At 46.5% G+C, this 27,782-nt stretch overlaps 1 protein-coding gene across 1 annotated transcript; it reads right to left on the bottom strand.

Annotated features, from left to right (window-relative positions):
• On the bottom strand, positions 1-27,782 carry SMDT1 (single-pass membrane protein with aspartate rich tail 1). The gene is made up of 3 exons (XM_085601100.1): positions 27,597-27,782; positions 6,614-6,754; positions 1-286 (listed from the first exon to the last, which is right to left on the bottom strand). The coding sequence occupies exons 1-2, from the start codon at positions 27,747-27,749 to the stop codon at positions 6,617-6,619; spliced, it is 291 nt and encodes a 96-aa protein (XP_085457226.1). The 5' UTR covers positions 27,750-27,782; the 3' UTR covers positions 1-286; positions 6,614-6,616.

Here is a 27,782-nt window from a genome sequence, read left to right as displayed (position 1 = left end):
TAATGGATACATCTTTATTAATATTTAAAACTTGTGATCATCTCAGTCCCATACCACACACCATGCTCATTACACCAGTCGACCCAGCCTCTCTAGGATACAAGGCGGGCACAGGCCAACCCCTTTGGCACATGCAGGGAGCACCTCAGCTGTGAATCAGGCTGGACATGTCTGGTTTATTTCTTGATCTTCTGTGCTCCCTGCCTGTAAAAGGTTGTGGGGATGTAAGTCCGTGCCAGCTCAACCGCTCCGAAGGCTTCCATCTTTCAATGGAACAGAAACTAGGCTGGGAAGAAATACAGAGGGGGATTAGTGAAAAAGGCTGAAGTCATACACCGCAGCACACAGGGAAAGAAAACAATTGTAGCGGAAATCAGATACAACAGCAGCTCTTCACAGAACTGTACCACAACATTCAGAGGAAACAATGGCCACATCCTGAGAAAACAATCACCAAAGCCCTGTTCTGTAGGCAGACAGGACAAAGGGTGCATTGGACATTTGGAGACTTGCCATGCCCCTGGCTATGTCCACTTAGTCTAGCTTCTAGGGACGAGTGGATGAGGGAGAGCATGAAATGATTATGGCCACCTGCAAGAGTGTTTCTTAGTAACAAATAAGTAACACATAAATAACAAATAAATAACAACCTAGTCTTTGTTAACTGCTTGGATTTTCCATTCTGATAGTAAATTCTATTCCACATCATAGCATGTACATGGAAAACAAACACAGTCTATTTAGGAGACCACAGCAGTCTACTGCTCTGTCTTAGTGAGACCATATTAATATACTCTCAGTGCAAATACGTATTGCAGTTCCCCCCTTTTAAATTGGCCTTGTATATTACACATCTCTGCCACACATCGATGCGGCTGACTGGATGTGCAGGATGGGCTGTCATCAATTGGGCTGATTGCGACAGAATAATTCTAGAACACATCTAAAAGGGATGAGACACAAGGTAGGAAAGTGAATGGAAACCTTAGGTAAATGAGCAAGCATTGGCAAAGCCAATAGATCTCACCTTCATGGCCAGTGGCTCTGCCACTTCCTTTTGTTAATGCTGTACAGCATGGGCATTGTCAACTTTGGCAATGATGGGTTGCCATGCTGCATGGCTAAAATAATTTAAAAGAGGACTGATGCACTTTAAAAAAAACATTATCCCTGCCTGTGTCACAGATCTTTTTAAAATTAGTTTTAGCCACACTTCAAAGCTTCTGCACCGCTGTACAGCATACCTTTAAAACACTGCCAAAGTAAATAGCTCTTGTAGACGAGACCTATTGGCCTTGCCAAGACTTGCTACCATCATAGGTCAAACATACTCAGTTTTAGGGTAATAAGTCATGTTCTTGGAGCAAGGGATTACGGGATTAATGTATTGCCCCCCACAGGGATGCTATGACGTTTTTAAGTTCAGTGGCTGGGATTGGGTAAACTACATAATAGGGTGGCTTGGTATCCGAAAGGATTTTCAGGAGGTGCCGAGTAGTGATGGGGTAAGAGAGTTCAACTCGCGTTGTGTTTTTCTGGCAATGACGGTGGGAGTAGAGGGGTTGAGACCATTTCCGGTGCTAAGGAAGGTAATCAAAATGTTGTGCTGCATTCAATACGCACTCGCAGAAGACACGTCAGAGTATGTGAGTCCAAATACTCAAAACATTTAATGAAACACAACCTCTTGAATACATGCACAGGAAGTGAAGAGCTTTAGTTATGGGATGGCTTCCGTCCCCTGGGAGTACAGGTAGAAAGGTCGGTGCCTGAAATACTGATTCTGATTCTTAGTGGCAGTCTCAAAATGGACCAATATGACCAGGAAGAAGGAACAGTCTTGTACAGGTGGAGGTACTCTTTGGGGCACACAGGGTGGCCACAATGTCTTGTAGTTTGCTAGTGGAACAAAGAAAAAAAAGTCAGAGCACCCCAGGAGTACTTGATGGATTGTCATGGACCTTGAAGGAAGTCGCAACGAAGCAGAAGGATACTGATGCCCCCACTATGCTGAAACTTTATTCAGCAATCACTCCAGTTCAATACAAGCATTTGCAATGCAATAGGTCTCGCATTTGCGAGAGTTTAAACTATTGGCATTGTAAATGACAATGTTTTAAAAACCAACACGTAAATAAAAGGCATTGCTATTTACAATGCCAATAGCTCAAACTCTCACAACTGCGAGACCTATTGCATTGCAAATGCTTGTTATCTTTTATGCTAGCCTTATGGGGACAAGTGTAATCTTTCTGCACAACGTCACTTTAAAAATAGTTTTAATACACTGAGAAAGTTCCGCGTAGATTACAATCCGTGTTGTTTAAATTTGTTTGAATTGCATTTATATAGCGGTTACTATCACAACTGAATTGTAAAAAAAACAAGCACCTTTTACATTTTCAAACTGTGTTATCCCCGTGTCGGTATTCCACTTTATTGAGAAGACTCAAATGACATAATGTTGCCGGCTCAAGACGTGGTGACTGCTTCGTAAAGTCATCTTTCTTGAATACCTAAAGCAAATGCCTGGAGGGTTGGGGGATGGGGGTGCTCGGCTCTGCCTATACAATTTTTTTTTTTGATCTTCTTTCCCTGGCGTGGCTGTCCTGCTGCTGGGGAAAGGCTTTCTAATGCAGCGGCAGCCAGGTAAGGAGACATGACAACAGTGGGTTGTTATGGGTCACACCTTCCTCATCAGGCGGAGGGTCGGATCTTGGGATGCAGGACATTCCGAACCCTGCAGACTCCAAAGAGGCTTTTGTGCGCGACAGGCCGCATCTGTACCGTGTAAAATAAGTTCTTCTGCAAGAAATAATCCTTTATTTATTGTGGCCCTCAACAGAAACCTACGACTTATTTGCAGGTTGGTGTTTATAGAAAGCTCTATACAGATTCGAACCACTGGCTTAACAATTCTTCATAGTATGTCTGTTTTCATAATCTGCTTGGATATACTAGAAGGCTCTAATAGCTTTCTCCAAGCAACCGCGGAGCCTGCATATTTTGTGTACATGAGAAAAACAGGTGAACTATTATTTTTCTTTGCTGTTCTGGCCATACATCTCCCCACCCTTAGAACATGTCTAATACATGTAAAACAAGTTGCCTCGGATTGACTGTGCACCTCACTGGCAGCGGCGGTGCACGTCTGCCTTGTGCAGAAGAAGGCGCTATGAAGTCGGAGCAGGAGCTGCAGAGTTTACGTAACGCTCTAGGCGAATGACACCCGATTTGTATTTTTTTGTGTGTGCGTATTAAGTCATTGATGAACGTAAACTAATTTTACAACTATAATGAATTACCCGCTACTTCCTTTGTACAGTAACGAGTTTCTCTTCCTCTGGTGCCTGCCTACTATTTAGGTCACCCCCTGAGGCAGGCTGATGGGTGCTTGTGCCCGTAGGTGGATGGCATCACCGTGCTGCCTTCTCGTTGCCACCTCTTTACGAGTGCGAGATCTCCGTGCCCGTATCAGACAGCGGCTGCTGTGAGGAACTGCACCCTACACGGAGCCGATGGCGTAGAGCTGTCCAGGCGAGCGCGGTGGGAGCGCGCGACGCAGTGAGCGTGCACATATGCTGTCCGGGGGAAAGTGCACATCTTCTGTCCCCCTTCCAAACCCAAGGCGAGACCTAATAAGAACAAGCTCAAACAGATGCTGTGGGAAAGCCCGAGGCGTCGCAAGTTGGCGCATGCACATCTGCAATCCTCCTGCTGTCTGCATCGTAACCCCTCCGAGGAGCTCGGCGAGACAGGAAACTTCGAAGGCCCATGTTGTAATGGGCCGCGGCGCTTTACTCACCTGCATTTTTCTGTCCCGTCTTGCACAGAACAGGAGAGTCACTGCACCAACACTGGGCCCCGGCAGCAGCACACAAGGCGTGGTAACGCGTCGCAAGTTGGCGCGTGCACATCTGCAGTCCTCTGACTTGTTCAGCAAGTAAGCAGGAGGCGTGTAAACGCGGTGCAAGCTGCCTCGTGCACATCTCCTATCCTTGGAGTTGTGCAAACGCCGCCGTACGCTTGCACAACTGCAGTCCTTTCTGCGCGTGCACATGTCTTGTCCCCCTTCCGAGGCAAGTCAACAACAATAGATCTCGCTGGCGACAGCGCTTCGCGCTGCATCGCTAGGCGAGACCTAATAAAAATGGTGCAGAAAGAAGAGCAAAAATGGTAGCCTGACCCACGTGCCATCTGGAGAGATCATTCCTGTCTTGGGTGCTGGCACAGAAGACCGCCCGATGGTTGATAAGCTGCAGAATACCTTGATTCAGGATCTAAAGTGTCAGATAAGAGTGTCCCCTCTGTAATGCCAAAAAAGCACAATTATGTACACTATCAATGTGAAGAGGATCTGGTAGGACAATGATCCCTTTCTTAATCCAGATAAGATGGAAGTAGCACGCTCAAATGTGAGTCCAAACAACCAAGGAGTATCTGTATCCAAGTTTTGCCATCAAAAGTAAGATAACAGCAAGTCCCAAAGTGGACCCGGTGATGCTTCAATGTACTCTAAATAAGCCATGCACCACAAAAAAGATTTGGACAATCCTTGGAGAATATGTGAAATCAAGCTGATAGAACTGTTGGGTCCACGATCGGACATCTTGAAGACTGTGGATTAGCAGGCATTTTGTGCAATACTGTTGATGCCAAAATGCTGAATTTGGCCACAAATGGCTATGTACCTGTAAAAACAATACCAACCGTCCAAGCTCAGCAGGGGCCATCAAACTAAAATGAATCTTGGGCTGAACAGATTGCCAAAATGGCTACGTTTCAAATCTCTGGCTTGCTCATCACAGCGCTCCTCATTTCATAGGGGAGGAGCAGCTCTTGGAGTTCTGAATCCTGCCAGTTTGCCTTGCTACTACTGTTTTCTCTCTCGTTTATAGCACCTAATTCCTTTGCCCGTGTGCTGCAATTCACTAAAACTGGACTGTATTCTTTGCAGTAAATTGCATTACCTAGCTACAGAACTTCCTGCCACTGCCTGGAACCGTGCAGGCAAATAACTTGAGGTTGCAGCATTGCACTCGCATCTGGCTTTACAGGCACTGCTCCGATAACTTATATTTTGTAAACGTGAACTTTACCAGCACAGACTGCAGATCTGAACTGAATCCTGCACCACTGTCGAGACTGCTACAGACTATTTAAAATACACATTGTTTGCAAGCTTGGCGCAGCCCTGACAGGACTATATTCGCTCCTTAGCTCTCTAAGCCTTTGCCTTAGCTAGCTGGCTGGACAATCTTCTCTTTTCTCCGGGGTGTTGGAGGTTGCTCTGGGGGCAAAGCTTTCACCCACTTGTCAGCATCTTGGTACAGACAAAGTGCGAGTGACCAGCCACCTTGCAATGGTGATGCCTGCTGAGAACCAATCCTCGCCAGCTTCCTACCACCAGCCAGTGGCCCCTGACATGGAATGGACTTTGCCATTGGAGGCAATGCAAACCCTGCCCACTGACTGCTACAGAGTTCCTTGCCAGCCGTCCCTTGAAAACAGCGTCTCAGTGTTTGAATGCACGCAAATGGAAGGAGATAAACAAGAATTACAGCATGCTTACAGAACTTGGAGACTGAAAACAGGGTAGTGCTCTGTGGGAGGAAACAAAACATGAAAAGGAGGGACACATTGAAAAGGTTTGCTTTCTAGTGGTTAATCTTTCCTAAGGACACCCAAAGTAACAAGTTAAAAGTAATGGGCGGGTTGTAAGTCCAAAAACGTATATATACGTCTTGAAGAGACAGCGCAAGTGCAGTCTGGGCTCGACCTAAAAAGGGTGCAGGGAAGGTGACCAATTGGAAGAGATTCCCAAGTCCATCTGTCTCCACAGGAACAGAATCATGAGATCCAGTCACTGCTTTTGAGTGTATGATTATTATCTTAAATTTAAGGGCCTAAGATAGCTAGCATTTGAATACCACTGGAACACGTAGTGCCACATATAAATTGCTGCAGTCTACATGTGAGAGAACATGTGCTGACCGTTTCTAAGTGACCTCTTTGTAAACTGAATTTAAGCGGGGTTCTTTTTTTAACCAAACGTTATTAAAGAAGGTAAACATTCTTCGGTCTCTGCCTGTAACCGTGTAAACTCAGACAACCTTTTCTCTGCTCCTCCATCATATGTTGCCAAGTAAATAGGGGCCTGTGTAGTTAGGTGACGTGTTGATAACTCATACAGGTCTGCAGCATTGGTTTACTACTGAGGAACAATGTATGGACAACCTTTATTAAGCACAAGTGATGGAAGTATGCATCAATGAGGATATTTGCTAAATCAGAGGACTTCTGCCGTGTTACAGCAGAAAGAAGTAATAACTGGGTAAATATTCAGAAACCAGTGACCTTCAAGGGGCAGGTTGCTCTGGAAATCTGTAACACATGCCCGCTTATTAATCCCAACTCCGGCTCGCCTCCTTTGGTGAAGCACACCCTGCCCTCCCACTCAGATTTCCTACTCATTAAGTACACCACACTCTGGCTTCTTCTAATGGACAAATATGCTCTGCAAGCTCTTATCCACTCAGGCATCCTGTCCCTCCAATTCAACCCACTAAGACTTCCGCCCCACAAGAAGAATGTTAAACTCATGCTCCTGTACCTTTTAATCGTCGTCGTCATCATCCTCTGGAACAAATATATCGTGCTCTTCCAGTAGTGCCGCAAAATTCTTGCTGATAAGCGTGCCCACGTACAGGAAGGGAATAACAATAGAGAAGACGCGCACCAGTCCGAAACGTGTCTGTCAGAATAGAAAGTGGCGAGAGTTAGAAAGGGAGGCTTCTGGGTCATAGGAAGAGAGTGGGTTTGATTGCCCTGCAATGGGGTCTAGTTAGCAGTAATCAAATGACACTGGTATTATGTGATGGACATAGACTGAAACTAACTGTATAATCTAAAGAATGGATGGAAATAAATATAGCATGTAAGTAGAGTAGGACACAAGCAAACATCCACAAACACTAGGCAGGACCTTAAGTGGACGGCTAAAAACTCATTTGGATGGATATACTATTCACAACTTACATCAAAATAGCCCCAAAAAAATCTGTGTGCCCCTCTACACACCTGCCTGCATGTTAATGAACCACTATTTTAGAAGGCAAGATATTATACTACAGCATTACTGATTCCCTCAGGCATTCCCATTTCTATGTGGACCCTCAGAGTGGAACTGATAATGGGACCAGACTTTCCCCACCTTTGGAGTATCTGTACCCCTGTACAAGTAACTTTAACTGTGGGAAATACCCTTCTAATATCCGGGCCACTGGTAATGAGACCCTAAGAACTGTGCTCACCTCTGAGTTATCAAGCTGCAGGATGTCTATAGTTAAGGGTACAACTTTGTCTTCAGCTATTGCTTGTACATCTTCAAGTATTGGAAACCTGCTTCTTAAGGCTTCAAAATGTTGTTAGGTTATCCGGATTTACAGAGCGCGCAGCTGCCCCAGCAAAGGGGCGTCCCGGCGCTATAACGGACAAAGTACCGGACACAAGCAATACCAAGAGACACGACCATAACAACTCTAAGAATCCAGAGGAAAAAGGAAGGTTTTAACGGCCTTCCTAAAGACAAAAAGTTCCTTAATAGCCCAAATATGAACAGGAAGAGAGTTCCAAAGCCTTGCAGCAAGCACTCTAAAGGAGCGGCCGCCGGCCCTAGCCCTCTTAAACCGCGGGACTATAACCTGGTGAAGTCCTGCGGCTCTTAGAGGGCACGAGGGTACATAGGGCAAAATAAAATGCTCCAATATCTGAGGAGAGGAGTGCTTCAAAATTTTAAATGAAAGGCAGAGAGACTTAAACTTAATCCTCTGAGCAACAGGGAGCCAATGGAGTTTACAAATGGTTTTTTTAGCCGAACAGAATCTCGGTAAGCCAACCAGAGCCCTGGCGGCAGCATTTTGAACGCGTTGAAGTCTAGCAAGTTCGGCTAAATTGGCTCCCAGCAAAAGAGAACTCGCATAATCCAACCTAGACAAAATCGTAGCTTGAACAATAAGCTGTCTGGTTGGAGCATCAAAGAATTTAAAAATGGGTCTGAACCTACGAAGAATCCCGAAGCACGTAGCGGCGGTTTTCTTAGTGTGGGAGACAAAGCTAAGTCTTGAATCCAGCCAAATCCCAAGGTTTTTGACCTCGGAGGGAGGAAGAGGAGTTGGACCAAGCTCAGATGGCCACCAATGATCACCCCAGAGATGACTCTGCTTGCCAACAATGAGCACCTCGGTTTTTTTGGCGTTCAATTGCAGGCAATTATCTGTCAACCAGCGGGCCACAGAGCTAATTCCCTCACGAAACTTAGCAGCCTCAAGGTCGGATGCCCCACTTATTGCAACCGCCAGCTGCGTGTCGTCAGCATAGGATACTATAGTCAGGTTCCAACGCTTGGCGACAGCAGCCAGCGGCTGCACATAGAGATTGAAAAGTGTGGGGCTGAGAGCCGATCCTTGCGGCACACCCTGTGCAATAGGATAGGGTTTAGATTGAAAGGGAGGAGTAACAACCCTAAACGTGCGGCCAGATAAGAAAGATCGAAACCATTCAAGTGCCACGTTATCGACACCTGCCTCCCCCAGACGCTGTAATAAAACAGCGTGGGAGACGGTGTCGAACGCGGCACTGAGATCAAGAAGCACCGCCGTTTAACCAGAATCAACCAGAGTTCGCAGGTGATCAACCATAGAGAGCAGCGCAGTCTCGGTGCTATGGCCAGGTCGAAAGCCATTCTGTGACGGATCTAAAATGTTAGCACAATGAAGATGGTTAGATAGAATGGCGTTGACACGAGTCTCAGTCAGCTTTGCGACCCACGGAAGAAGAGATATGGGGCGATAGTTCTCCAATTTTAATGGGTCCAGGGCAGTTTTTTTAAAAATAGGCATCACCTGGGCTTGTTTCCAGCTACCAGGAACAGAGCCAGACGTCAGAGATAGGTTGACAAGATCAGGTTGACAAGATCACGTAGAGGAGAGAGACAGAGTGACGCAGAATCTCTAAATTGGGCAGGTCGAAGAGGATCCCTTGGTGAACCGGATTTGTCTTTAGGCCAGGTTCTAGCTTCTCCGAAGAAGCAGATGGATCAGAAAAGGAACGATAAATGGCCTCCACCTTTTCCACAAAAAAGGCGACCAAGTCCTCACAATGCAAGGCAGAGCAGATCTCAGCTACTGGGGCTCTACTGACTGTAAGGTCCTTAAGCACGTTAAATATTAATTTGGTGGGATTAGTGCTGCTGTTAAATTCACGGGAGAAGTAAGCAGCTCGAGCTTTACAGACCGCTCTATGATATTCCTTTGTCCTGGTACGATACAAACTTTTTCCTGTCAGGCAGATATGATTTACGCCAGGCTCTTTCAGCCTGTTTACAAGATTTCCTTAGGAGCCGGAGCGAGTCATCATACCAAGGACTAGGATCAGCGCGACGGCGTCTACTCTCAGCAATAGGGATCAAGCAGTCTAAGGCTCCAGTCAGCCAGTTGCAGAATAGATCATATCCCGATTCCGCATCAGAAAAAGGGCCTAGGGGATGTTGACCAAGAAGCTGATGAAAATCGGCTAATTTCAGTTTTTTCCATGGGCGACTAAGAGACACAGGCGCAATTGCTCTGTGAGGAGAGTCTTTAATCAGGAGGTGCAGCTCTATAAGATGGTGATCGGTCCAGGCCACGGGCCTGGGTGGCAGCACTTTGACCGAAGTTAGATTGGTAAAAATAGGGTCTAAGATATGGCCACCAACATGAGTGCAATGGTTAACCAGCTGAAATAACTGGAGAGCTTCCAGGTCAGCAAGAGTACTACTGGCGGCAGGGGAAAAGGGAGTATCAAAATGCAGGTTTAACTCGCCAATGATACTAAAGTTGGCAACCCTTACGGCCAATGTGCTGACAGCTTCAGGGAGAGCTGACCTGAAGGCAGCATCCGGGCCCGGAGGCCGATTGATGAGTAGGCCAGAGAACGTAAAATGAGGACTAACCGAAATACGAAAATGAGCACTTTCGCAGCCAGTTATGTCCAAAGGCTTCCATACGCATGAGTAGCAGGATTTAATAACGGCCGCAGTGCCACCTCCTCTCGAGTTACGATTATGAGTAAAAATCGCATACTCGGAGGGAAGAGCTAAGTTAACCGCGGCCGAGGCATCCTCATGCAACCATGTCTCTGACATAAACAAAATGTCAGGAGCTACCTCCGTAAGAAGATTATAAACATCCAAATGATATTATTATTATTATTATTTCGCGATTTTTATTGCGCAAACAAATACCCGAAGGTGTCTCGGCGCATGTGACAAAAACGAAAGACCAAGCCGCAGGATTACTGATTGAACAGCCATGTCTTTAAGAGCCTACGAAATCTTATCAAATTGGGGGCAGTTTTTATGGTGAGTGGCAAAAGGTTCCAGAGTTTAGGTGTGGCAACCAGGAAGCGCCTATCTCCCCAGGTTGCCGTTCTGGTGCGAGGTAACGGAAGCAAGCAGGAGTTGGCCAAGGACCTCACATTGAGATGGCAGACCTTCAAATTAAAAAGGAACCTGAGATTTTACCAACGGTAATGCAGTACTATCTAGGCATCCCAAGTGGGCTGTCCTGTAAGCAGAGATGGAGGCAGGAGAAGGAAGTCTAAATTCACATTCTGGGCAAAGAAGAGGGCCAGAGAGAGGATAAAACTGTGTAGGCGTACAGGGCATAGAATCACGAAGACTAAGCAGCACGGTTCTAGAATACATTAGAGCTGAAAGACACCACGAAAGGTAAAGAGCTACAGAGCCCTGCCTTAGCCCTACCTCGGCGCGGACGAGCGCAGACGGGCAGGACTCTGGCACGACTCAGGCGCAGGGAAGGCGCTCCCCGCTGCGCGTCACCGCTGCGCGCTTGAGGGACTGGCTTAAGTAGGGTGTCTGCGTGTAAGCAGCACCACTAGGACACTCAAGATGGCGCCCAGACAGTGTCACCACCAGTGCCCACTCTCAAGATGGCGGCCGATTCTCTCCCGACTTCCCAAACCCCAGGACAGGACCCGCTTAAGCAGCGGTGAAGCAACGATTACAGTGCAGGTGAGGGGGCAACTCCCCAAGAATAAAATCAGGGAAAGTAAAATAAAAGAACACAGATGCAAAACGGGTAACTTTAAAATATTATATAGGCAGAGCGCATCTACAGCACCTACAGCACAGCGCTAAGCAAGCGAGTCCAGTAGCGCGCTAGTGAGCACAAGTACCATGTCTAGCTGACCCCCTTGACGAACCGCCTTAAGTAGGGTGTCTGCGTGTAAGCAGCACCACTAGGACACTCAAGATGGCGCCCAGACTGATTCCAGTGACTGTTCATCTCTCCAGCCTCCATTAGTGATGGTGGAGGATGGAATCTCTGGTTAAATATCTCTTACTTCACCCTGGTCTCCCTTTAGTAGTAACAGATGCCAGTACAAAGAGATGGGGAGAAACTATTCAAGACTGGTCTGTTGCAGGACAGAAGGAACTTCAAAGAGAGCAGTTGGGTGGGGTATATTTGCTGCATTTTATTCAGCAATGCACCATTTTTAATACTTTCAAGAACACCAGCTGGTGCTGGTTCAAACAACAGAGTAACAGTGCATAAAACCATGCAGGAAGGACCTTTATCAACGCCTTTCAAACTGACAGTAGTGAATCTGGGGGCCTGGGCAGAACTTAATTTTCCATCTCTGAAGGCTGTCCATATCAGAAGTCTGGGCAACTTCCAGGCTGAGCAGAGTGTTTCTGACTATCAATTCAGAGATCTTTAGGGCCTTTTCCCAGCATTTTGGAAGCTCCTTCCTGGATCTTTCTGCTTCAGTAGAGAATGAACAACTTTCAAATTGTTCCCACTCAATTTCCTACTCTAGGGTATTGGGGAACAAATGCTCTGTATACACCTTTGCCCCATCATTTCCTCTATGTATTTCCTGTTACTTCTGCAACTTATTTTCTTCTTAGAATTCATGAGAAAGTAGCTGATGATTAGTCTGTCTTTCTTTTCTGGCCTCTGAGAGAAAGGATTCCTATCCTACAATCCATGTGTGTTTCCTTTTTGAGAACCAGGATGTCTTACCCGTCATATTGGTCCTGGGTTGAAAGGATTAGGATGCAAAATAGGGGTCTACCAATTCACCTTGCTGATGTTATCAAACATCCAGAATTCGCTTTACTTAAAAAAAAAAAATTAAAACAAAAAATTAAAATCCTGACACGGGATATTTTCAGAACAGATGCTTTCCAGGATCTTATCTCCTGTTCATGCTGTGGACTATCCTCCGTTTTTCAGTTTCTCTATAAGGGATTCAAGAGCAACCATGCAGTCTCAAACTTTAAGGCTCACTGGGCAGCAATTAGAACCTGTCTTGGAACCTTGAGGAAGACTTAGTGAAAACGTGTTCATTGCTTCCAGACTTCTGACAAGGGTTTCTATTTTTCGAACGTTAGTGTGTTCTTTTCCTCCTCCATGGGACTTGCCTCTTATCTTAAAAACTCTGAGCTTTTCGTTTGAACCTCTTGATGCTGCAGCATTGAACCGTTTGACCATCAAGGTAGTCTTCCTTGTGCTAATACCTTCTGCTTGAAAGACTGGTGAGCTTGGAGCTCTTTAGTGCAGACCTATTCACAGAATTTTGGATGATATAATTTTGAAACCAAAGGTTATTTCTATGGCTCACAGAGATCAGGACATCATAATGGCTGTGTTATCCCCCTCTACTTCACAAAAATACGTGTTGTTACATTCTGTGGAAACTCCAAAAGCAAGTTTGATTTATTTGGAGAGATCTAGAACTTTTCATAGATCGCATCATCTTTTGATCAACTTTGGAACTTAAGTTTGCAGGGCTTCTATTTCAATTACCAGATGGATTCAGTAAACAATCTGTTTAGCCTAGTCTGTCCAAAACCCTACTTTCTATGTAGCACAGACAATACCTCTCAACTAACTCGCTTTTGGCAGGTGACATGTCTTGGTAGTGTGTGTTTATGCATGTGTGTGTGGGGGGGGGGGGGGGGGGAAGGACATTAGGCAATCACCTGCCAGCCACCCACTATTCTTCACATGCCTATGCCAACTTGCTGCAGTGTCATACTTGCAGTTCTGAATCTCTGACAACGAACAGAGCACTATGGCCACACCACCAACTAACAATTTTGCAGCTAGAGATAGGAGAGACATCTGGAGGCCTTGTTTCAAAGCAATGCTACTTTGGAATAAAAAAATTGCAAAACCAATAGGTCTCACTTTTGCGACCTTTTGGCTTTGCCACAGATTTTAAACCATGTAACAACATCTGCGATGCTGTGCGGCATCGCTAAAATAAAACATATATGCGTCCACAAAAGCCCCGGATGTGGCTGCCCGCATTGGTGGTGCAAGCCTACAAAATGAAAACGCCTTTTTTCTCTTTAGGTACCAATCCAAGTTGGATCTGTAAACAAGAACGTGCAAAAGCTTTTTTTTTTTAAAATAAAAAGTAGACACAGGAGCAGCAGCAACATGGGGTAGGGTGCAGGAACTGTTAAGCAAAACGGGAGGGAATGCTAAACTAACAGGGGAGGGCTGAAGGGGACACAAAAGCAACAGGGGAAGAGGGCAGTAACAAAAGCAACAAGATAAAGGTGAAAGCAACACAGGGCACAGGTGGTGGAAGCAAAGGGGAGAAGCAGATGGACGAGTGCAAGAGGAGAAGGATGGGGAGAATCAGTTAGGCACCAGAGGGCAAAACAGAGTGCAGGGTGAGAAACATACCATCGAGAAGACACCGGGTTCGTTCGTGGAAGAGAGGGCGGAGGGCACAGAGGGCCGCTCACGCAGGAACGATGTCTGAGAAGTGGGTCTGCCCCAAAGGACTGGGTGGAAAGACGCAGGCTGCTATTGTATGCAATGGTCATGTGCATCTCCTACTTCAAGCCAACACAAGAGGGCCTCCTACACTTTATGGCTACAAAGTTGTCATAAGTACGCTGGAAGATGGCTGTCGCTGTTGGTGGGAATGGCGACTTGGTGCCAACTTCCCGTAGATTGTGCCTCCTAACTCAGAGTTAGACCAGTGGCGGCTCCTCCGCTATTGCGGAGGAGCGTCGCCCCACTGCTTTTAAGCTGTGCGATGGAGAAACAAAATTAGAAAAACTTTGATTTATTATCATTTTATGCTTTGCGGGCGGGGCTGCTCTGCTCTCGGAGCTGGGCAGGAGAGGAGTGGTTTGTCCACTCCTAATTGCACATGACTGTTTGGCCTGCAAAACACTTATGCGCACTTTGCATTAGGCATTACAGCCTGTGTGGAGAACATTCCCAGGCCCCCATTCCGTGACTGAGCATCCAACCAGGACACTCAGACGAATCACAACGCTGCATGGCAGCGTTGGGATTGGTCAGTGGGGCCTGGCTGTTCTTCCGGTTCCTCAAGTTAGACGAGGAGGGCAGGAGCAGAGATGTGGGACCCAGCGGTAAGGCAAGTTTTTATTTATTTATTTTAATTGCCCGCCTCGCCACCCGAGAGCCATGCCGACGTCACTGGGCTAGACCCCGATGGGGTAGCACTAGTGTTCACTGCATGTTCTCACCCCTTAGTTGCTGAGTTAGCAATGCGCACAATCTCGCACTGGTTTATCCAAACGGTATGCCTTACCTAAGCACTGACACAGAAGTTGATGATGGCGCCGGGCATGGATTAACCACCTGGCACTAAAGGATCAGTGCATCCATACACCCCACACACATGACAACCTCCCCCCATCAGTTGGCCAACACTGGCATACTTTGTCAGTATGCTTGTGTCTCTGCACTTGATGGTATTGGGGTTTTTCCTTTTGTTGTTTTTCCACTGGTTGGATGTTATTGCCTGCACCTGCCTAGACCACTCACCTCTGGATGGCCCTGAACCTGCCCTTCTGACGGGAGACGGATTATACTCACTTAACTGCTAGTACGATAACTGACATTAATATACTAATCTGGAATGTTCAGGGATGCACAGCTCCTACCGCCGGCCTGATATGCTGTTTACTCCTACTTGCACCGCAAGACGGCCAACATAGCGTTTCTGCAGGACTACCACCTAACATAGGTAGAGGCTATGCGATTACAGAAATGATGGAGGGTTTACGTTTACTCAACTGACGACTCTACATATGGGGTCCTGGTGTGGATAAAGGCAGGGGCCCCCTTCTTTGCGGACAACAGGGTCATAGACCTGGAGGGTGGTGATGTCTCTGTTGAGGGCTACAGTGTGCTGCTTGGAGCGATTTATGTCCCTAACTCTGAGCAGGCGGCATTTTAGATGCCTCTGTAGGGGTTCTGGTGAGATGGAGCAGACTCCCCTGGCTATTAGGTGACTGTAATAGGGTCCTTAACGTGGAATAAGACTGATCCTTCTCACTTCTCCGCACCACCACCAGCTCAAGCGCTTCTGCTTTAACTAGTTGACTGCAACACTGGAACCTGCTTGACATCTGGCACCTGCACAATGCCCTCACAAGAGTATAATCATTTTATTCCCACGACCTACATGTCCTTATTGATCGCCTAGTCAGCATGTCGGATCTAATCCCTCATATCACACAAACACTGCCTTGGCAGGATGCACTAAGACCTTAAACCCAAACACCTACGACTAAACTGGGATTATGGCTCCCCCATTCAACTGGGCACTTGCAAGCTACAGCTTTGAAAGACCCACCCCTTTTAGGGCCTCCCTCAATGGTAGCATTTTGTAGTATTTCGTTATAAATGCGGATACCACCACCTCTTGGCTGATCGAATGGGTCACCTTCAAGGTGGCGATTAGAGGACACTGTCTGGGTAAAAGCTTTGAACATGCGCAACCAGACTGACCAAGAGGTTTCGCAGGTTCAATGGGAGCTGTTCCATCAGGAGAGACAAGCCAGACTTCTGCTGAGGGCAAGGACTACCTAGCCCAGGCGAGGCACGAACATGCAGAGTTGCTAGAGAGGGAGTGTGACTGCTCAATTACACCATCCACACTACAAAGACAGACTCTGAGGCGGAAAAAGAGGGAGTACTGTTTGCATGGCTGATCTGGCAAGAACTACCACGTTGTCCCATACTGACCATCCGCTCAGATTCAGGGGTCCTTGTACACACGCAACGGGGCATACATGCTGCATTTACGCGACACTATGCTTCATTATACAATTAGGTGACTGCTGCTACAGCAGATGAAGTTGCGTGCTTCTTGGCTGATGTAACCCTTACCAGGTCGACGCCTGAACAGAGGGAGGAACTCACAAGAAACATCACACTTTCTGAGGTGCAGGAGTCCATTCGAGCACTTGCCAAGGGCAAGAACGCAGACCTTGACGGGCTCACACCTGAATTTTATATTGGTTACCACGCACCACTGGCACCAAGGCTGAACACAATGAATCCATGACAGATGCCGGTCTCCCACCCACATTATGCAAAGCATTACTTCTATCACTACCCAAACCTGGTAAGTACCCGGATGCATTGGAATCCAACCAATCGTTGGTGCTTCTCAATGCAGATTATACAATACTCTCTAAAATACTAGCAGGCCAGCTGACCCCGTGGTCCGAGAACTAGTCCAACTCAGGCCAAAATGGATTTGTCGTGGCCAGAAATACCTCTCTGAACCTGCGCAGATTCTACTGTGAACTGGAGTACGGCCCTTTACATTGACATGTGCGGGCTGCCTAGTGCTCAACTTAGAAAAGGCTTTTGACTTTCTGGCGTGGACCTATCTATTTGAGGTGTTCCCCGCTAAGGCCTGGGTACCCGCTTTGCCTGTTTGATTGGACTCCTCTAGACCCTCCCCTCTGCTAGTGTAAAAACGGGTCACCTAATATTTGACCCGATCCACAGAGGCACCAGTCAAGGATGCTCGCTATTGCTCCTGCTTTTCTCTTCAGCGATGGAGCCGCTGGTCCATATCTTTAAGGAGCAGAGACGGCGTTGGTGTATACTGCTCAGCGATAGCCTTTACTCCATTTCGCTCTATTCAGACAACATGCTCCTGTAACTTAAAGACATATGACGTCCTGGCAAACAGCACAGTTGCTTAACAGATTTGCTGAGGCACTGGGCCTCAAGGTTAATGGGGCAAAATCTTGCCTTTTCCAATTTAGTGCCACAACGTCTGACCCTGCTCTTCAGATAAATGGTGCCCTCTTGTCATGGCAGCCCATCACAATCGGTTATCTGGGCATATGGATATATCATACTTCGGCTACTCTCCTGGATGGAAACCTTACCCAGGCGGTGTCCTCCTTGCGCATGCAGATGTCATTCCGGCAGACCCTTACATTTTCAGTAGCGGGCCGAAAAGCTCTCACCAAGATGGCAATGCTGCCGCACATACTGTACTATTTCACCAACCTTCCACTATATGTTACCAAATCCTTCTTCCGCTCCCTCTAGTGCCTGAGAAGCGACTTCACATGGCGTGCTGTGCATTGTAGGATGGCCCTAGCTGAGAGCTATCTCCTGTCCAATCAGGTTGGTTTGGGAGTGCCGAATTTCAAACACTACTACCGACCTCCCAACTACAATGGGAGGTTTGTTGGTTGCCAACTGGAAGACACTGCGAGTGCCTCTCCCCGTTGGGACTTAGAAAGCATATTGCACCTGTTTCACCCCCTCTCCAAAGCAACCCTGCACCACTGCCCCCAACCCCCAGTGTGGGCTGCGTGCAGATGCTTCTGAAGAAGCCTCCCTCACCCGGTTGGTGACTCCATATGTCCCGGGGCAACTGTTTCTTGGAACAATGTGGTGAGTTTCTTGGTGGAACTAGATCCTTGGCACGATGCTGGGCTCCATAGCCTGGGAGACATGCACCGCGACTGAGCACTTCTCTCAATGAAGGACCTAAATGCAGGGACTGATCTCATTCCGTGCCAATTCCACCTGTACACTTACCTCATCCGGAGGTTTGAGGATACACTGGGGAGCTGTGCAGCTATGCACCAAACAATCCAATATTTACATGCAATGGGGAAAGGTCATCTGAAGCGATGGTTAGACAGTTCATTACGCAATCATGCACGCTCCAGCGCCACTTACAACCTTTCTACACTGTTATGGGCCGCCCTTGCACAAATAAGAGTGGCAGAACATCCTGGTACACCCTGCTATGGTCTCCCGCAACACTTGCTGCAAGCTAACACAATATCACATACTACACGCGGTGTTAGAACTGGGGGTCTCTAGTTGGCTGAGGTAGGTAGCTTAGTCCAAATAGGGACCCTTGCTTCTAGTCAGGGTAAGGAGGGACACACCCTTAGATAACCCCTGCTCAACCCCTGGTAGCTTGGCACAAGCAGCCTGGCTTATCTTCAAGGTAATGTGTAAAGTATTTGCAACCCATACTTCCAGTAACACAGTGATGACACCACACTGGTTTCATAAAAATATAGGTATCTTTATAAAAAGGAATACGATGAGACCAAACGATAGTAATCCAACATAAGCGTATTCGTAATCATTCACTTGGCCGGTTATTAGGCCAGCAATCACTTGTAGGTTCTTGCAGTATTAATGAGCAATTCACGATCTCTAATGCAGTCCTAATGCAATGCTACGCAGTTCGTAATGTAGTAATAAGACAGTCCTTAATGCAAGAATCAGACAGTTCGTAGTGCAAGAATAATGCGATTCGTAATGCAAGAATCAGGCAGTTCGTAATGCAATAATAATGTGGTTCGTAATGCAAAAATCAGGCAGTTCGTAATGAAAGGATAATGCTGCACGCCAATCTGCGCAGTCAACTTGGGCCCCCACTAGGCCCCAACACCAGAGACAACGGTCATAAGCGGTACGGGCCGCTTGGGGACTCAGCGCGTCTAACGTGGTGCAGCAGGAGAGTGCTCGGAGTACTCCTGTACTCCTCCTGCACGCCTCCCCAGGCCATACACGCTTGCGGCTCCAGACCGGAGTCCAAGCCTTACCTGTCTCTCTCTCTCTCTGCTCGTCAGACGCTCTGCTGGGCGATCCCGATCACGTTGTGGCTGTGTTGCTAGGTGACACTGTAGCCGGACGGGTTATGGCACTGCCTTCTCTTTCGTTGACGATCTTAGGTAGATTCCTCTCGGTGAACAACGATCACGATCCCTTTCACCTTGCAGCTTTTTTAGCTTCAAGAAATCCTGTAGCACGTTGCAGCTCGGGCCAGCGGCAGTGATTCTTACTCACAGCCTCAGTTACGATGACGGTTCGGGCCACAAACAGTAATACAACAGCGTGGACAATGTTTCACGCTGCAGGGGAAATGCGATCATGGGGCATCTTGCAAACAGTACCACGGACCACACGGCAGTCTTCCAGAAATCCTGCAGCACATTGCGGTTCGGGCCGGCGGCGGTGATTCTTACTCACAGCCTCAGTTACAATGACGGCTCGGGCCACAATCCGCAATGCACCAGCGTGGACGATGTTTCACGCTGCAGGGGTAATGCGATCACTGGGCACCTCGTAAACAGTACCATGGACCACACGGCAGTCTCAGGCGTGCAAAGAGCACACGCACACAGCGTCGCTGAGACTCAGTCCCTAGTAAGGCTTTATCATGTTGCGGCTCGGTCCTGCGATCTTTACTCACAGCCTCAGTTACGATGACGGCTCGGGCCACAATCCGTAATGCACCAGCGTGGACGATGTTTCACGCTGCGGGGGCAATGCAATCATGGGGCACCTCGAAAACAGTACCACGGACCACACAGCAGTCTCAGGCGTGCAAAAGCACCATGCACCAAGCGTCGCTGAGATACAGTTGCAAACTTTTATGTTCCTGAGTTTCCACAACAGGGGACCAGCTCTCCTCGGGCCCTTGGAGACACGCTACATCAGGACACAGCCAAGTACTCACAAGCAGGGGGGGGACATAGCACCCAGCAAAGTCCCTTGTCCTCTCCTTAGTCAAATCAGAAAACTGCAGGCCAGCTCCAGAACACACAGCAAGGGCAGTCCTTCTCTTCAGTCTCTTTAGCTGTTCTCCTTTGGCAGAGGTTCCTCTTGATCCTTTTTCAGTATGGATTTCAGTCTGGAGTTCAGGGGTTCAGCTCTTACATTTATATCCCTAAATGCCTTTGAAGTCTTTGTGTTCAGGGGGCTCTGACCCCTGTCCAAACCAGACCTGGGTGTCTTCCTGGCAGTGCACACCCTTCTCCTTTGATAGTCAGGGTCTGGGGCCCAGACGCTCAGCAGGAGGTGGAGCCATCCTCTGGTAGCAACAACACAGCCCTCTTCACATCCAGGGTGCTACTCCTCCCCCCACATCAAACGCAGGCCAGCCTGTTGCTGTCTCACCTAATCCTCCCTGGGGTCAGGACACTTCCCAGACCCTGTCACATCCAAACTCAGGCAGGCAATATACAACCAGGCATAGGCACACAGGATGGTTTAAGACAAGAAACCAACCACTTCTAAAAGCGTGGTTTCTAAACACACAATTCAAAAACCATCTTCACAAAAAGAGGCGTTATTAAATTCTGAGTTCAGGCACACTAAACTCTAACTCTCCATCTTATGGCTATGGGAAGATATACAGGAACCATGGGACACAGCATTCCCCATTCTGTCCTATGGGCAAGATGGTCTTGCAACAGTGAAAAACAAATTTGGCAGTATTTCACTTTCAGGACATGGTACACACCTCAGTACATGTCCTACCTTTCACATACACTGCATCCTGCCCAGGGGGTGTACCTTGGCCCTACTATAGGGGTGTCTGATGTGCATTAAAAGGGAAGGTAAGGCCTGGCAAGTGGGTGTACTTGTCAGGACAACAAGGCAATTAAACTGCACGCAGGAACTGCAGTGGCAGGCCTGAGATCTCTTCTTAGGGCTACTTGTGTGGGAGGCACAATTAGTGCTGCAGGCCCTCTAGTAGCATTTTCATTACCAGCCCTGGCACACATAGTGCACTTTACTAGGGACTTCACAAGTAAGGCAAAAATATACCAATTATGGACAACAAATTATCATAACACGTTACACAGGGAGCACCTGCACTTTGACACTGATCAGCAGTGGCAAAGTGCCCAAAGAATCTAAGTCGGCAACATTATGTCAGAAAAAGGTCAAGGAGGAAGGCAAAAAGTTTAAGGAACTTTAGTCAAAAAAGGCCAAGTCCAACACGCGGCTTCCAACCCTCACAAAATCAACCACTACTTTCACCAAACAAACACGTTGTGCCCCCGCTGCCTCGCACGAGACACCGACTTCCTTCATATGTTCCGGGCCTGCCCATCATTCTCGCCATTATTGGCTAGGAGTCATGAACCATCTAATATGATGAAACAAGACACTCCACATTACACACATGGGAGGTGTCCCTGCCAGGATTGCTGCACCAGACCAAGCAAAAAAAACAACAAAAAACAAACCAAGGGGCACTTCTTAGATCTGGCTCTTCTCCTTGCCAATCACTTAATCACCAGCAGATGGAAGTTGCTCAATCCTCCTGTACTCTCCTCCTGGGCACTCTTAATGGTTGTCTGGGCACAAGCTGAGAGCTCAGCCTTGCACCGGGAAGACATGAGGAATGTGCGCAAATACCCTATTTCCCCCAGCTAGGACGCTCCTCTGGTGGACCTGTGAGCTGACCCGTGGGACGACGATAACCCCCTTAACAAGACAAAGCCGTCTCTCCAATTAACATATTATCTAAGTTTGATAGGCACAATCCCCAAAGGACAATATCATTCATCCTCTTTGCCCCATGCCTACTTATATTTTTGCACTATTGTACCATCGTTAATCCTAGTACGCAGTGGAGACCAGCTAAAAGATTTATAGTTACGAAAAGTTCTCTTTATATTGATGGTGGAACTGAATGCTTAGCCTATGTCCAGCCGCATCAGACTATGCACCACAGTTGCCTACAGGCATGTATGCCTATGCAACACGCAATTGGATTTCATTATCGATACGCTACGCAGTGTTATGGAAATTGCTCGGAAATGTCCATTGTTTGTACAATGTATTATAAGTCGGTCAACAAAAATTAAAAATGTGCAACAAAAAGATTTTAAAAAAATCCAAAACAAAATTAAAGGACAAGACTTGAAAACACTTTCAAGAGAAGAACGTCACACAAAATAAGAAAGTAGTGCTTGAAAAAAAGCAAACAGTGAAAGCAGTGATGCCAGCCAATCAAAGAGATTTTAAAGAGGCAATGCTTCATGGGACAGACATGCTCAAATATCACCCTGGTTACATGTCTGCACTTTTTCTGCAAATTAATGAGACACTTCAGGTTTTAGGTACCAATGTTTGGCACCTTCGCACTTTAGGTCTGATTTGCTTATTGAAGCCCTAGCATTCAAGCATCAAAAACTGGTGTCCAATGTTACTCTGGTTAAAGGTTAGCATTTTTCTGCAAATCTGCACATGAATAGGTCCTTTTGGTTTGAGATAGCAATGTTTAACACTTTTGCACTTTAAGCTGGACTCGTCTATTGCAGTCATAGTGCTTTTGCACTGACAAAACAATGTTTAAAAGCTATCCTGGTGCACTTTCTTTGTAAATTTGCACGTGGCTGAGGCTTCCTTAGTTCCAGACAGTCCAGGTATTTTTTCACTTTAGGCTGGACTTGCATAATTGTTAGCCTAGCAAATCCAGTATCAAATGCTCCGTTTATGTGAGAAAGAGTGTTATTACAATCGATAACTTCATTTTAAGATTTTATTGATGTATATGATGTGTGTAGTATGTTTTTTAACAATGTTTATGGTTTAATTTAACTAATAAAGTTACCTATATAGAACCATTAGCTTGGTTAATAGCAATATTGTTCATTTAATTTGCTTACAAATGGCAAAACGGCAGCAGCTTTAGTTATTTACATGAGCAGGCAGGAGAGCGCCATTTAAACAGAAATAATAGACAAATAAAAACAAGCTCTGGCAAAGCCAATAGATCTAGTATTTTGGATTTAGAAATACTTTTGGCTCATGCTGTTCAACATAAGCAAACGATGAAGTCTGATGATGAGTACATGCTCAAGTGTCATCGTGATGCTCCAGAGTGATGATGGACGCGTCACGACACTAAACAAATGTCCTTTGATTTACAGGGCCAACGCGCACTGGGAAGTTGAGGTAGAGCTATAGGTGGCATACGGAGAAAATATCACCAACCAGTAGCAAGGCAGGGTGGGGATAGGAACCTCTTTCTAAGGAAAAAAACGAAACAAGACAAAGAAGGTTGGCCAACACAATGTAAAAACTGAAGGAGCAACACAGTGAGCACAGGGACCTTGAACTGAGCGGGGAAGCAGCACAGAGAGCAAGAAACATTTATGACCAACGGCCAGAAAACGGTGGACTTTGGAACTATGGAACCAAATTTGAGTCCTAGAAGTCAACTCTGCATCCTGTGATTCTGGACAAAACCCTTAACTTACCTGTACCTAGAAAATATATCTGTGCCTGCACTCAAGGGCGGGTGCTGCATGCGCAAGAGCGAAATTGCGCTTAAATATTCAAGATGCGCAGTACAACGATTACCAGCACTCACGGTAGCAGTTTTACTCAGATTTTATTCTGGTACAAGTACGCACAGATGCATTTCGGCTACCACCTAACCCCTCCCAGGAGGGGCAAGCCCCTTGAGCTTCCAGCCCCTGCATGCAACCTATGCACCCCAGACTCAATTTGTGGATGGAGCAAAAGGCCGCAGCTTTTATTTATATGTTGTCATATACAAACGTCTTAATCCTACAATCAATCATGCAATTCTTGTATCCTTGCTTAAATCTTGGCAGCACAACCCTTTTTCTACAGTGCCCTGAGCAAATGCCCCCCCGGTCAGCAGGTCTAGCCCTTTTTGCGGCCTCTAGGCTACACCTCGCCGCCAAGTGTTGAGGGTGGCCCTCATGCCGGGCCTGGGCTGCAAGTGCCGTGTCCACCTTCTGCTGACCCATGCTGACCGGTCGCCTGCTCCCCTGCCGTAAGGAACCCCAAAGACACGGGTTTGATCAGCTCCTCTTTGGCTATTCAGCTCTGACTGCTGTCCCTCTGTGCTGTCTCAGCCCTGCCTGAGCTCTGCCTGCGGCTGCGACACCCTCATTTCAGGTGTGGGTCAACGGCGAAGGCACATGTTCTTGGTGTGGGCCCCCCCTACGACCTTAAGTCTTGGTGCGCCCCCAGCCTATTGAGCCCTTTGAACCATGCGGCCAAATCCATACCCGGCAATTTCCCGGGCTTGGCGTGTCCGCTCATTGGCCTGCCAGACCCCCCCCCCCCCCCCCCCCCCCCCCGATTTCTCAATGATCATAGAGAAAAGTGGTAGCCGAAACACGTCTGTGCGTATTTGTACCCAAATAAAATCTGGGTAAAACTGCTCCCATGAGTGCTGGTAATCTTTATACCTCGAGATATATGTAAAACACCCCAAATCTCTGTCCCATGTTTGTGCTAAATAAAAAAAATACAATTTACATCGAATTGTAAATAAAAAAAAAAGTGTCTCATTGAATGTCATCTAAACAAAATAAGGGTAAAGAGATATGCGCCAAATGAGTGACAATCATAAGTAGGTAGGAAAGAAAAGATCTATATTATCTACTGGCGGTCGCCAGTAGATAGTTATTGTTAGGACCGTGTTTCCATAGGAAATCTCAAAATTCTATTTTTAATAACTTTGGCGCCTGTTGACGAATCCTCGCGAAATTTTCACAACTAATGGGGCGCTCCGCTCAGCTCCTACCCTGAAAGTCTCGGGGGGGATTCGTCAAGCGGGGGCCGAGAAAAAAGGGGGGTGCCAAAACAAGTTTTCCCCATGCATTTTCCCATAGGACCTTTAGTTGAAGGTACAGCCCGAACGGCTGAACAGAATTACTTGAAATTTGGCAGAGAGGTAGTCGTCAGGGATGTGCCTTTTGCATATATGGTGTCAATCTGTTCAGTAGTTCCTGAGAAAATTGCATTTAAAAGCACATACATATCTATAGCCGTGCACCGTGCGCGCACCCTAACGTGCGCAATTCTGATTGGTGGTTACATGTCAGTCAACGTTCGAATCGGTCGAAATCAGGAAGTGTCGGCCGCCATTTTGTTTGTTTTCAGTGCGAGAGTGAAAAAGGAAGGTGGCGAACGTGAAAAGGGGGCAGGGTAGAGAGTTTCTGACCCCCTAGCCTTTGCCAGGGGGTCCCTGAAGGACCCCGAAGGCAAAAAAAACATTTTAATTATTATTTTAAATCGCGGGGGTGCGCGCACGGTGAAAAACCATTTAAAAAAAAAAATAATAATAATTTAATACGCGATTTATTGTTAAATAAATATATATAAAAAAATAATAACATACATAACTTAGCATTTAAAAAAACTTACAAATTCACTGAAAAAACCATAGGTTTCACACACGTTATAGTTAGGAATTAGCATTTAAAAAACCTTGCAAATTCACTTAAAAAAACCATAGGTTTCACACATGTTATAGTTAGGTGGATATTTCACTCGTAAAAAACCAATGAAATTCCCCCGTTATAGTTAGTTCAGATAACTATAACTCGCGCGACCGCCACTCCATCACAAGGATGATGTCATCAGTGATGCCACTGACCATGTCATGAGAGATGTAATATGTGACGTCATGAGCAGGATTGCGGGCGCGCGAGTTATAGTTATCTGAACTAACTATAACAGGGGAATTTCATTGGTTTTTTACGAGTGAAATATCCACCTAACTATAACATGTGTGAAACCTATGTTTTTTTTTTAAGTGAATATATATATATATAAAAAAGTCAGTGAAAAAACCATAGGTTTCACACGTTATAGTTAGCTGGACATTTTACTGATAAAAAACCAATGAAATTCCCCCGTTATAGTTAGTGCAGGCAACTATAACTCACGCGACCGCAATCCTCTGCTGATGCTAATACTGTATTTAGACACTTATTTGCCCATGTCTTCTTCCATTAAATTTTAGCTATACATATATTACAAATATTTTTTTTTCATAAAGACACATATGTCATCAGCAGAGGATTGCGGTCGCGTGAGTTATAGTTGCCTGCACTAACTATAACGGGGGAATTTCATTGGTTTTTTTATCAGTAAAATGTCCAGCTAACTATAACATGTGTGAAACCTATGGTTTTTTCACTGAATTTGCAAGGTTTTTTAAATGCTAATTCCTAACTATAACGTGTGTGAAACCTATGGTTTTTTCAGTGAATTTGTACGGTTTTTTAAATGCTAAGTTACTTTACGCCATTCGTGGCGTGCGCGCCCACTTAACGCAGTTCGTTCGGTGCGCTTCGCGCGCCCACTTTACGCAGTTAGTGCCGTGCACGCACGGTGGGCACGCGGTGCGCTATCCGCACCGCGTGCCCACGTTACGCTTGATGGGCCATGTACGCACGATGCGCTTCGCGCACCGTGCACACATGGAGGACATATGATGCGCTTCGTTGTGAAAGGTATTATTTTACTTTTTCATAATTTTCATATGCCATGCACAAATGAGGCCCTTCGGGCACCATTTGCACATGGGGTGGGGAGAGTATGGATATTTTTTTATTTTTTATAATTTTTACCGTACGCGTAATCGGCGAAATTATCGAAAATATTAAAATTCCGTTTTTGGCATTGGGGGATCTTTGGGGACTTCCTCAATATGGCTAGGTGCTTAGGAGCTGTCTAAACAGCCCCTTTACATGTTTTTGGCCTTTGTTTTTTAACCCCCTCTCAGAGTGCGAGAGAGAAAATGGCGGCCGCCACTTCCTGGTTTCGACCGATTCGAATGTTTACTAAGATCTAACAGCCAATCAGATTCGCACTCGCGCACGGCACCGTACGCGTACGGTAAGCTTACCGTAAGCTGCCACATATATATATATTGATTTAAATGCTATTTTCACAGGAACTACTGAACAGATTTACACCAGACCTACAAAAGGCACTTCCTTGACCTGAGGACTACCTCTCTGCCAAATTTCAAGTAACTCTGTTCAGCCGTTCGGGCTGTAGCTGTGTCTAAAGGTCCTATGGAAAAATGCATGGGAAAAACGCGTTTTGGGACCCCCCTTTTTTCTCAGCCCCCGCTTGACGAATCCCCCCGAGACTTTCAGGGTAGGAGCGGAGCGTAGCGCCCCACCTATTTTGAAAATTTCGCAAGGATTCGTCGACCGGCGCCAAAGTTATTCCAAATAGAATGTTGCGGTTTTCCTATGGAAACAGGGTCCTAACTATAACTACCTACTGGCGACCGCCAGTAGGTAATATATATATGATATAACGAAAATGAGACATATAAGGAAAACAAAAAGCAAAAGGAAGCTGACAAAAAAGTCAGCAAATGTTAGGCAACGAGCTAACTTAAAATTGATACTGTCCATGACAACGGCGAGACCTAAAAATACAGACGTGAGAATCCAAACGCGTTGCAGTAAAAACAACATTCCATGACCAATTTATCTTCAAGACCCGGCAATCAAAGTCTAACCCCACCAATGGCTAATCTAAAATTCTTCACCCGATTTAAAGTAACTCCCACAAAAAGGCCAGAGAACCAGCAGATCAACGCTTGAGTATATCAATCACTGGCACTGCCCTGAACTGTCAAAAGGTTAAGTTGAAATTGGCTGCACTCACCTTCTCGGGCTTTGGCAGGATAGCTCCAGCGTGGGTCACAATGGCAGAGCGAGCAGGGGCTACGGACAGGGAGGTACGGCACCCCCCTAGCAATGCCCCACTACTGCCAGCTCCCACCACCGCTAGAGTCCGTACAAAACCGGCCACCGCCATTTTGAATCCGGATTGTGTAAAGGGCGGGTCCAA

Source organism: Triturus cristatus, chromosome 4_2 (genome assembly GCF_964204655.1).
Source record: "Triturus cristatus chromosome 4_2, aTriCri1.1, whole genome shotgun sequence".
Classification (NCBI taxonomy): Eukaryota; Metazoa; Chordata; class Amphibia; order Caudata; family Salamandridae; genus Triturus; species Triturus cristatus.
The sequence above is the reverse complement of the archived record's forward strand: the minus strand, read 5'-3'. Positions and strand labels throughout refer to the sequence as shown.

Excerpts from the sequence above, each read along its gene's own strand:
- SMDT1 (XM_085601100.1), bottom strand. The coding sequence starts at position 27,749 with ATGGCGGTGGCCGGTTTTGTACGGACTCTAGCGGTGGTGGGAGCTGGC. Across the intron at positions 6,755-27,596 it reads TCCTGCCAAAGCCCGAGAAG|ACACGTTTCGGACTGGTGCG; the intron begins GTGAGTGCAGCC and ends CTATTCTGACAG.